Source organism: Alosa sapidissima, chromosome 1 (genome assembly GCF_018492685.1).
Source record: "Alosa sapidissima isolate fAloSap1 chromosome 1, fAloSap1.pri, whole genome shotgun sequence".
NCBI lineage: Eukaryota > Metazoa > Chordata > Actinopteri > Clupeiformes > Clupeidae > Alosa > Alosa sapidissima.
In genome coordinates, this window is record NC_055957.1 from 1,868,385 (window position 1) to 1,880,818 (window position 12,434).

General features: G+C 47.0%; 1 protein-coding gene and 1 pseudogene across 2 annotated transcripts in view; one reads left to right on the forward strand and one right to left on the reverse strand.

The window, feature by feature from the left end:
* si:dkey-196h17.9 (exocyst complex component 3-like protein) overlaps nt 1–9,251 on the reverse strand; it is a 41,706-nt gene extending 32,455 nt beyond the window's left edge. Inside the window, exons 1-5 of one of the 2 annotated variants that reach the window (XM_042085783.1) lie at nt 8,857–9,251; nt 8,627–8,759; nt 6,921–7,446; nt 6,363–6,477; nt 5,769–5,882 (exon numbers count right to left, since the gene is read on the reverse strand). In XM_042085783.1, the coding sequence (XP_041941717.1) occupies nt 5,769–5,882; nt 6,363–6,477; nt 6,921–7,446; nt 8,627–8,720 (849 nt within the window). In that variant the 5' untranslated portion in view covers nt 8,721–8,759; nt 8,857–9,251. Of the gene's footprint in view, nt 1–5,768; nt 5,883–6,362; nt 6,478–6,920; nt 7,447–8,626 lie in introns of both variants that reach the window. The other variant, XM_042085792.1, reaches the window with a different exon arrangement.
* Nucleotides 9,252–9,765: 514 nt separating this feature from the next.
* The window catches only part of LOC121718212, a 19,067-nt pseudogene continuing 16,398 nt past the window's right edge, over nt 9,766–12,434 (forward strand).

Sequence of the window (12,434 nt, forward strand, 5' to 3'; positions counted from 1 at the left end):
ACAGCACAGAAACGGCTCTAGTAAAAATAGTCAATGATCTCAGACTAGCTACTGACTCAAACAAAGTCTCAATCCTTATTCTTCTGGATTTGAGTGCGGCATTTGACACCATTGATCATAGCATCCTAATTCACCGCCTTGCGAAGTGGGTGGGTCTCTCTGATAATGCTCTAAACTGGTTTCAAACCTACATTACTGGCAGAGATTTTTATATCAGTCTAGGAGATCATGTATCTGAAAAACATGACTTGCCTTTTGGTGTGGCCCAGGGGAGCTGCCTTGGTCCCCTGCTATTTTCTCTATATATGCTTCCATTGGGAAACGTCATAAGTCAGCATAATGTAAACTTCCACAGCTACGCAGATGATACCCAATTGTATATTTCTGTGGAGCCAACTAACCCAGATGGTCTTTGCTCCCTCACTGCATGCCTAACCTCCATTAATCAGTGGATGAGCAAAAACTTTTTGAAACTAAATGATGACAAAACAGAGGTACTTCTGGTTGGACCAAAACTAAAGCGAGATATTATTCTTAGTAATCTGGGGAACTTGGCACACCAGTGTACGTGTACGTGTTGGCAACAATACCTCAAGCAGCATCACACTGAGCACAGGGGCCCCCCAAGGCTGCGTGCTCAGTCCGCTGCTCTTCACCCTGCTGACGCATGACTGCACTGCAACCTACAGCAACAATCACATAGTGAAATTTGCTGACGACACAACTCTGGTGGGTCTCATCACCAAGGGCGACGAGACTCAATACAGGTTGGAGGTCGACCATCTGACCACGTGGTGCAGGGACAACAACCTCCTGCTGAACGTCAGCAAGACCATAGAGATTGTTGTTGACTTCCGGAGAGGTCACACCCAACACCTGCCACTGACCATCGACGGTGCTGTGGTGGAGAGAGCGAGCAGCACCAAATTCCTGGGGGTGCACATCAGCGAAGACCTCTCCTGGACCACCAACACTGCATCACTGGCGAAGAGAGCTCAGCGCCGCCTGTACTTCTTGCGGAAACTCAGGCGAGCAAGTGCTCCACCAGCCATCATGACCACATTCTACCGAGGCACCATTGAGAGCATCCTCTCCAGCTGTATCGCTGTGTGGGGCGGAAGCTGCACTGAATACAACAGGAAAGCCCTGCAGCGCATAGTGAACACAGCTGGAAGGATTATTGGTGCTTCACTCCCCTCCCTGAAGGACATTTACACCACCCACCTCACCCGCAAGGCGACCAAAATTGTGAGTGATGCAAGTCACCCCGCTCACAATCTGTTCGATCTACTGCCCTCTGGGAAGAGGTACAGAAGCCTGCGCTCCCGCACTACCAGACTCACCAACAGCTTCATACACCAAGCTGTAAGGATGCTGAACTCTCTCCCTCCTCTCCCCCCTCCACCCTCAGCTACATAACATCCTGGACATTGGACCCACAATGGCCGCGTGCACTACTCCACTTGCACACTTGCACACTTGTACACTTTACAACTTGTTGTTGTTGTCCTGAAAACACAACACTTCTGCTGCTCTTACATAACTTGCACCACTATGTCACTTTCTTTCTTACTTAGGTCAAACAGAACTACCCAAGCCTTTTATTGGCCTGACTTTGCATTAGTATTTTATTGACTGTCTATGCACAATTTAAACCAAACTTTGCTGCTCTTATTTTTTTTTTTTTTTTTTTTTTTTCATTATTATACGTGCCCTCTTATTTACTTACTTTTTTGTTTACTTGAATGTTATGTTTGTCTGTGGACTTAAATTGGTAAAATATGTCTTGTCTTCACCGTGGGATAGAGAGAAACGTAATTTCGATCTCTTTGTATGTCTGGAACATGTGAAGAAATTGACAATAAAGCTGACTTTGACTTTGACACCAGGTCAAACCAAAAGTAACAAGCCTCGGTGTCATCTTAGATGCAGAGTTAAGTTTTAAGCCCCATATCAGTAAAGTTACTCAGACAGCCTATTTCCACTTGAGAAACATTGCCAAAGTGCGGCCCTTTTTAACTCAACAAGATGCAGAAAAACTAATTCACGCCTTTATCACTAGCAGGTTAGACTACTGCAATGCACTTTTCACTGGTCTTCCCAAAAAACATCTAAAGAAATTGGCACTCATACAGAACTCTGTGGCTAGAATTTTAACTAAGACCAAGAAGAGAGAACACATCACCCCTGTGTTGGCTGAACTGCACTGGCTCCCTATTTCCTATAGAATTGATTTTAAGGTTATGTTAATTACTTACAAAGCTCTGAATGGCATAGCACCTTCATATATCTCTGAGCTTTTAATATCTTATCAACCACAAAGGAAACTTAGATCATCCAATTCTAATCTTTTAATCGTACCCAAAGTGCTCCACAAACAAAGTGGAGAAGCTGCGTTTATCCATTATGCCCCCAAACTATGGAACACCCTGCCTCTGTACATCAAGCAGGCGAGTTCAGTAAATATTTTTAAAAAAGATCTGAAAACATACCTGTACAGGAAAGCTTTTAGTTAACTCATCTTATCCTGTAGACTACTTTTTCAGATTATTCTACATCTACTACATCTACTATTGGAGGGCGCAGCCAGCCAGAAGCAGATGGGCTCCCCCTATTAAGTCAGGTTCTGCTCAAGGTTTCTTCCTGGAATATGGGAGTTTTTCCTTGCCACAGTTGCCATATGGCGTGCTTGTGGGGGGTAAGAGGGTTAAGGCTGCCAGTCTTTTCTATATTTTTGATATGTTGCTGAGTAGATCATAAACAGCAAAGAAAAGTGATTGATAAAACGGCAGATCCCTGTAGAAATCCCAATCAAAATCTGGTTGAAAATCTTTGAATCAGTGGTTGAACCAATTGCCCTCTATTGTAGTGATGTGTGGGGCCCACTTACAAACCAAGATTTCAATCAATGGGAAAAACACCCTATTGAAACCCTCCATACAGAGTTTTGCAAATTCATCTTAAAAGTACACAGATGTGCCACAAACAATGTCTGCAGAGCTGAACTAGGCCAATATCCTTTAATTCTAAAAATACAGAAAAGAGCGATCAAATTCTGGAAACACCTGAAAAGTAGTGACCCCTGCTCATTCCATTATAAAGTCAGTACCAGGAGATGAACAAAGAAAATGTCCCCTAACTAAGCTGGTCCTGAGTTTGATCTCATCAGACCACTCCACACACACGAATGCCCCACTGACACCGCAATATCTGAATCACAAAGCAACTGAAATTAGGATAAACCAAATTACAAAAACTATTAAACAAAATTACATAATCCACTGGAAGAATCAAACAAAACATCAAAGTAAAATGCAATTCTATTTGGCCTTAAACAGAGAATATCAGCTAGCACCCTACCTGACACACATTCAAGACAAAAACCTGAGAACCACACTGACAAAGTGCAGACTCAGTGAACATAGCCTGGCAATAGAAGTGGGAAGGCACAGACAAACATGGCTGCCGAAAGACACTAGACCAGGGGTCTCAAACTCAAATGAGCTGGGGGCCAATTCTGCCAACGTCATCTGATTGGAGGGCCGGCTATTTCTGAAAATGCAATGTTCTTTTTTTCAAATACCACACAAAACTGCAAACAGAAAGTGCAAGTGTTTTTATCTAGTTTTAGACACCTGTGCTAGCAACCTTAGCTTATAAATAAAAATATTTTACACTGGATGGCAAGCACCTCAAATTATGCACCTTTCAGTAAATACTGGATGAACATATTTGAGCAGGTTTACTTTCCTTTTTTCATATTACCCACATAACAAATTAACAGGAAAACATTTAAAATGTATACCAACACCTAAGATGTATATGGTTTCTAAACCACAAGGCCTACAATAAAGTATTCTGGTGAAATCAGTTCCTATCGCGGGTAATTTGGGCAGCCGTGGCCCACTGGTTAGCACTCTGGACTTGCCGGTTCGAGCCCCGACCAGTGGGCCACGGCTGAAGTGCCCTTGAGCAAGGCACCTAACCCCTCACTGCTCCCCGAGCACCGCTGTGGTTGCAGGCAGCTCACTGCGCCGGGATTAATGTGTGCTTCACCTCACTGTGTGCTGTGTTTCACTAATTCACGGATTGGGTTAAATGCAGAGACCAAATTTCCCTCACAGGATCAAAAGAGTATATATACTTACTTACATACATACATACTTATACTATACTTAATCTAAGTACCCAGAAGTTCGCATCATATCGCGGGTGACTGTAGTTCTTTAGAGCCCTATTTCTACTAGCCCTGCTGTCTGTACCACGTCCATTACGGACACTATCATCACGATTACCACTGCAACCTCCAAGCGATGTTGGGCAGAGGGTCGAAATAAGCATGGTATGCTTAGTGGACACCATCGTATAGGCTACACGCAAACGCACCTCCATTCAATAGACGATGGATCATATTCTCCAAAAGGATATTCTTCTTCAGATTTAGAATAGGTGAATAACATAGCCTACCTAAGACTTCATCACACGTAAACGTTTTTCAACATTTGGTGTAGGCCTATTTCTGCTTAATTTCTGCTTCAATTTCTGCAACACTATGGCCTGCATCGCTTCCGTGTCATTACAAATGCACGTCTTTGTGTTTCTCGCGTGTAGCCTAATACAAGTATTTCCTGAAAACTTTGGCAGCGATTTTGGGTTTGATGGCTCTGGATGTCTAGCACATAGTGGAGCAGAGTACAAATGAGATTTGTCACCGTACTTGGATCTATCGTCTATTTTAATCAGTATCGTTGTTTGTCGCAATTAAAAGGTCTCAAGGGCCGGATTACATTATTATTTTGACATACGTCGCGGGCCGGAATTGGGCCGGATTTGGCCCGCGGGCCGGGTGTTTGAGACCCCTGCACTAGACTGTGCCACCACTGTGACCTAAACACAGTAGAGACAGAGATACACTTCCTGACAGTGCACAAAATATGTTAACATTAGGAGAACTTATTTTGAAAAGATGACAAATGTCCTCCCTGAATTCCTGCAAGCGAGCGATGAGGAGAGGCTTTCATTCCTCACTGGAGAGAAAGAGAAATGCCTCCTCCTTGCCGCTCAATACGTATATTCCTGCCATAATGAAAGGACCTGCTGATGTGAAACTTACATTACCTAAATATGAACATACACACAGACACAGACACACACACACACACACACACGAACACATGCCCATACAAACATGCAGACACACACACACACACCCTTCTCCATTGCCATAGTTCATAATTCATATTTGTGTACAATTATCATTATTCTGTTTTATTTGTGATTTGTGTGTTTCCCCCTCCTCCCCTCCCCATTTGATGTATTTGACCCAAATGCTTTGGCAATACTGTACAACATTATGGTCATGCTAATAAAGCTCCTTTTGAATTGAATTTGAATTTGAGAGAGAGGACCTGGGTGATGAGAGAGAGGGAGAGAGAGAGAGGGAGAGCACCTGGGTGATTAGGGGGAGAGAGAGAGAGAGGGAGAGAGAGAGAGAGAGAGAGAGCACCTGGGTGATGAGCGAGAGAGAGATGGATAGAGCATCTAGGTGATGAGAGAGAGAGAGAGAGAGAGAGAGCACCTGGGTGATGAGAGAGGGGGGGAGAAAGAGAGAGATGGATAGAGCACCTGGGTGATGAGAGAGGGGGGGGGGGAGAGAGAGAGATGGATAGAGCACCTGGGTGATTAGAGAGAGAGAGGGAGAGAGAGAGAGAGATGGATAGAGCACCTGGGTGATGAGAGGGAGAGAGAGAGAGAGATGGATAGAGCACCTGGGTGATGTCCAGAGGCAGTCTGATAAAGGCCTCTTCATCACTGTAGTCCCGTGACTCCGCCTCCTCTTCCTCCATCTCCAGGATGCGCTGAAGGCAGCCTGCTACATAACCCTGAGGAGCAGGACAGCACAGGGGTCAGGTGTGTGTGTGTGTGTAGCCTGCTACATAACCCTGAGGGGCAGGACAGCACAGGGGTCAGGTGTGTGTGTGTGTGTAGCCTGCTACATAACCCTGAGGAGCAGGACAGCACAGGGGTCAGGTGTGTGTGTGTGTGTGTGTGTGTGTAGCCTGCTATATAACCCTGAGGGGCAGGACAGCACAGGGGTCAGGTGTGTGTGTGTGTGTAGCCTGCTACATAACCCTGAGGAGCAGGACAGCACAGGGGTCAGGTGTGTGTGTGTGTGTGTAGCCTGCTACATAACCCTGAGGAGCAGGACAGCACAGGGGTCAGGTGTGTGTGTGTGTGCGTGTGTGAATACATGTGTGCATGCATAATCATCACTACACACACACACATCCTGTGCAGTGATAAGGAGTTTGGTCTTGGCCTTCTGGATCCACTCTCTCTCTCACACACACACACACACACACCTGTGCCACGCTGAGGAGTTTGGTCTTGGCCTTCTGGATCCAGTTGGTGAGCAGCAGCAGGTCAGCAGCAACCTGGACATCAGCAGCTAACTCTGGATGCCTCAGCATGCTGTCACTGAAATAACACACACACACACACACATGCACACACAATATTACAGTAATATCAGCTGCCAGTCTTGGATGCTGCACAGGTGTGTGTGTGTGTGTGTGTGTATGTGTGTGTGTGTGTTTGTTTGTGTGTGCATGCGTGTGTGTGTGTGTGTGTGTGCATGCATTTGTGTGTGTGTGTGTGCGTGCATGCGTGTGTGTTTGTGTGTATGTGTGTGTGTGTGTGTGTGTGTGCATGCATGTGTGTGTGTGTGTGTGCATGCATGCGTGTTTGTGTGTGTGTGTGTGCGTGCATGCTTGTGTGTGTGTGTGTGTTTGTGTGTGTGCATACATGTGTGTGTGTGTGTGTCTGTGTGTCTGTGTGTGTGTGTGTCTGTGTGTGTGTGTGTGTGTGTGTGTGCATGCATGTGTGTGTGTGTGTGTCTGTGTGTGTGTGTGTGTGTGTACCTCAGGTAGCTGTGTAGTGTCCACTCCAGCACTGTGAACGTCTGGTCTGCGTTCAGGTTCTTCTGCAGCAGCAGTTCCAGCTGGCCGACTGTGTGGGTGTGGTACCTGTCAATCACAGTGCCAAGCAGCCCCGCCTCCTTGAGCACAGGAGCCAATCGCAGCAGCTCCCCCTGCACCACTTCCTGCACCTGCCTCAGGTACGCGCTGGGCTGGGGGGGCTGCTGCGTAGCACTGACCTCTGCTGGCAGAGAGGGGAAGTGCAGCTCCACAGACTGCTGCACCCGCTGCTGGAACTGACCAAGCCAGAGAGCAGAACCCCAGCGCTGTTCCACCTGTCCTCTCCTCCACTCCCACAGCAGGTCCCGCACAGACAGAGAGTCCACGCCCGGGGAACTGAGGAACTCCCCGAGGACCGCCAGAACCCTGCGGTTCCATTCCTCATCACTGAGGTCATCAGGTCCTGAGGTGGCCTGTTTGTCCGAGGGGAGGGGCCTCTGTGCACTGGACTCCCTCAGTGATGGACTGCCTGGACAACACAGATGGAGTTCAGAGTGTGAGTGGCAGAATGTAGAGAGTAGAATGTGGAGTGTAGAGTGTGAGTGTAGAATGTAGAGAGTAGAATCTAGTATAGAGTGTAGAGTGTAGAGTGTAGAATGTGGAGTGTAGAATGTGGAGTGTAGAGTGTGAGTGTAGAATGTAGAATGTAGAGAGTAGAATCTAGTGTAGAGTGTAGAGTGTAGAATGTAGAGTGTAGAGTGTAGAATGTAGAGTGTAGAATGTAGAGTGTGAGTGTAGAGTGTAGAATGTAGAATGTAGAGTGTGAGTGTAGAGTGTAGAATGTCACTGTTATTATTATCAGTTATGTAAGGGATAACGGCCGCCGAGGTGTCCTGTTATACGGAATTAATGGACGAGGGCGAGGGGCAAAAAACTCTAAGTTGCCTCCGCCCGAGTCCATTAATTCCATATAACTGACTACCACACGCCCACAATACAACAACTCTCCACACGCCCACAATACAACAACTAGCCACTAACTAGCCACACGCCCACAATACAGCAACTAGCCACTAACTAGCCACACGCCCACAATACAACAACTCTCCACATGCCCACAATACAACAACTAACCACTAACTAGCCACACGCCCACAATACAACAACTAGCCACTGACTAGCCACACGCCCACAATACAACAACTAGCCACTGACTAGCCACACGCCCACAATACAACAACTAGCCACACGACCACAATACAACAACTCTCCACAGGCTGGCGGCAGCCAAAGTGCCACATGTTGAACCCCGGATCTGTACATGCCCTCCTGCAGCAAAGAACATCACCAACAGCGCAGCCTTGTTGAGCACTAGTGCATGATTTAAACTGTTTACGTTTTACTGTAGTTCTTTACGTTTCACTGTAATTCTTTACGTTTACGTTTAACTGTAGTTCTTTAAAGTAAACACACCATCTCAACCACGCGTGATTCCAGGCAACATGTTAAATCTCAACCAGCAAGACGAGCTGGAGCTTGTGTAGTCTTGACGAGGGCTTTCAGCCTTTTCTAGAGCAGCCTGTTCTACGCTCACATTCTGCCTGATCCTGGTGTCATATTCCAACTAGTCCAGACTCAAACACACCCAGCAATAAGTGCGATGGCTGGCCGTGTGTGTGTGTGTGAGAGAGAGAGAGAGACAGGCTTACCTTTCATGACCAGACTCTTCTCCCTGACGAGAGGCTCCCTCCCCTCCTTTCCTGACCGCCGAGGCCACAGACTGACCTTCCTGGACTTCAGCATGCTGCACACACTCTCCTGTAGGGCTATCAGACTGCTCTCTCCACACACACTCCTCCACACACACTCCTGTAGGGCTATCAGGCTGCTCTCACACACTCCAGCACACACACTCCTGCACGGCTATCAGACTGCTCTCACACTCTCTTGCACTATCGGAGCTGAAGTAAACGCCTCAAGCTGTCACACAGGTCTGTGGTGAGATGTGTGTGTCTGGGAGGCATACCCACATGCACCACACCCACACACACACACATTTAGGGTATTTCTGAGGTTCAAACTCTGAGTGGAGAATAAAGGAAGAACATGGTGTATTTTTGGGGGACTTCCCTGCACACACCCCACACACAGATACACACTCACACACACACACACACACTCACACACACACATACACAGACACACACTCCCTCTCCTCCAGCCTCAGGTTCCTACACTGGCCCAGATGCAAATAAACACCTAATCAGCAGGAGAGAGATATATAGATATGCATGTTTCTGTGTTGTTATTGTTATACTGTGATATAGTGTACACTTATGTCTATGTCTACACAGACACAGTTTTTCTGTGTCTTATTCCATGTTCCCTCCATACTTTGTATGACTGCTTTGGCAACACAAATGTCTTATTTGTAATGCCAATGAAGCATTTTGAATTGAATTGAATTGAAGAGAGAGGGAGAGAGAGAGAGAGGGAGAGAGAGCAGGGAAAGTCCGGCAGGAGAGAGGGAGAGAGAGAGAGAAAGAGAGGGAGAGCAGAGAGAGGGAGAGAGAGAAAGAGAGGGAGGGAGGGAGGGAGAGCAGAGAGAGGGAGAGAGAGAGAGAAAGAGAGGGAGAGCAGAGAGGGAGAGCAGAGAGAGGGAGGGAGGGAGAGAGAGGGAGAGGGAGAGAGAGAAAGAGAGGGAGGGAGAGAGAGAGCAGGGAAACTCCGGCAGGAGAGAGGGAGGGAGAGAGAGAAAAAGAGGGAGAGCAGAGAGAGAGGGACAGAGAGAAAGAGAGGGAGGGAGAGAGAGAGCAGGGAAACTCCGGCAGGAGAGAGGGAGAGAGAGAGAGAAAAAGAGGGAGAGCAGAGAGAGAGGGACAGAGAGAAAGAGAGGGAGGGAGAGAGAGAGCAGGGAAACTCCGGCAGGTGTAGGTGGCTGCTGTTATCCTTTTTGCCTGTTTCCTCTACATCACGTGATTTCCTCTCTGTCTCTTCCACAGAGCTCCGCCTGCAGGCTAAACGTGTGTGTGCACTACTACGGCCCTACATATCTGTGTAATGATATCATCAGCAGGGGAGCATTTGAATGAGTCAGCTGAAATCATTACTTCTGCACTACTCTCATACGAGCCTTTACTGAGTTAGGAGAGCAGACTGAGTGCCATAAGCAGAGGGAAGAAGTGCTTCAAATGATGTTTTCTCAATGTTTACCCCCATTATCCCCAAGACATACAGTAGGCCTATGTGCAGATGAAACATATTTTTTATTTACTATATGTGACATTAAAAAAAAAACAATCCTAAAATATTAAAGCAGCAAAGTTTGTGAAACACAGAATTCAATGTCACTGTTAAATCGTTTGGCCACTGTATGCATTATTGAAATCAGTTACATAAAAGTCGTTTTGTGTCGGAACATCAAAAGAATGAGATATGGAACAGGTCACTGTTTCACCCATGGTGAAAGTGTCATTTAGTAATTCTGCATCTCCCAGTCTTGGAAGAAGGGTTTATATTCACAAAGATACACAGTGTTCCCGCATTACGCAGTGTCACAATTGCGCATTTCCCATGGGCTTCTTTTCGAAGAGTGACCCAGCACCAAGTTCACTTATAGGCCTATTATATAATCTATAAATCTCTGTTGCGCAGTGTTGAATCAGGCCTCACACACAGTAGATCAATGAAAGTCTCACAATGACTAACATCCATATCAGCGAATGAACAGTGTCACTCACATTTGACAGGAGTAAACGCGTGTGACCAATCAGGCGCTGGAGGTGAGGGCTCAGCGAGTGAATCCACTGACTGGCGTTAGGTTCGCATTCGCAAGCATCGAACACGAAGGTTCTAGAGGTAAGAGTTGCACTTCCACACGCTCCGTGATACTAAACATAGCACACTGCGTTATGCTGTGAATGATTCCGGAGTGTCAACTGCCGCAACTGACATATGTAAAAGTCTGCTTGACGTTGAGTGGGCGACATCATTATCTAGGCTAACTAACGTCACCGTGCGTAATTTAGCTGCGCTAACATGTAACTGTCAGTGTTACCCGACAATTAATGACTGCATTCCCTCTCCTCAAGATATATGATACCCTGGTTGGAGGAGTTTCATCGCCTGGACGGCCGGACCTGACAGCTCTCGTCCTTACACCCTAGATCACGACTCCAACCTTCAGTACCGTCAGCTGCGTCGCAGGGCGACTCGCGGTGTGTTTATGTCTTTAATCTACGGAAACGGTAAGGATCCACGGTACGTGATACAAGGATACAAGGATACAAGGAAGTTTATTGTCACATGCATATAATTACTGGAAGTAAGAAATGCAGTGAAATTATGTCTGGTGTCAGCCTATTTGTGCATTAATGGGGGGGGGGGGTAAGAGTGCAGTAGAAGAGGGGTTTAGTAGATTAAGTGGCAAGGGCTGCATAAAAAAGGTGGGGGAGGATTGGGATTGGGTGGGGGGCACCAACAAGGAGCACCCAAGAGCAACAGGGGCAAGGAAAAACTCCCTTACCAAGGAAGAAACCTTGGGCAGATCCACGGCTCAAGGGGCTAACCCAACTGCCAGGGGTCTTGGTGTGTGTGTTGGGGGGATGACAGGGGAGATGGGATAGTGTGCTGTGTATGTGGGGAGAGGGCAGTGTGCAATATGTGTGTTGGGGAAGCTTCCTCATGAGACAATGTGCTGTGTATTGGGGGGGGGCAGTGTGCTGTAAGTATGTTGGGGATGTGTGTTGGAGAAGCTTCCTGATGAAATAATGTGCTGTGTATGTGGGGGGGGGGGGGGGGGGCAGGGACTTACTATTGCAAGCAGAGTACTGTATGTATGATGTATGTGAGTGATGACAGTGAAGATGTGTGTGTGGGCGGGAGGGGAGTGGAGCAGTGACTGTGTGTGTGTGTGTGTGTAGTGTGTGTGTGGGCAGTGTGCTGTAAGTATGTTGGGGATGTGTGTTGGAGAAGCTTCCTGATGAAATAATGTGCTGTGTATGTAGGGGGGGGGGGGGCAGGGACTTACTATTGCAAGCAGAGTACTGTATGTAATGTATGTGAGTGATGACAGTGAAGATGTGTGTGTGGGCGGGAGGGGAGTGGAGCAGTGACTGTGTGTGTGTGTGTAGTGTGTGTGTGTGGGTAGGTGGGGGCAGTGTGCTGTAAGTATGTAGAGGATGTGTGTTGGAGAAGATCCTGAAGACAATGTGCTGTGTATGTAGGGGGGGGGGGCAGTGTGCAGCAAGTATGTAGAGGAGGCTTACTGTAGCAAGCAGTGTGTTGTATGTATGTGAAGTGATGACAGTGATGATGTAAGTGTGTGTGTTGGGGGTGGGGGTTGGGGGGGGGGGGGGGCAGAAAGGCTAGGCAATCAAGGACATGGGTAGATGGAGGAGAAATCAAAAATAATAAATAAAAAGTTCTATGGAGATGTGCAAAAGTTGAAGAAAGTCAGATGTGTGTGTGTGTGTGTGTGTGTGTGTGTGTGTGTGTGTGTTTTGACGTGTGATGAAA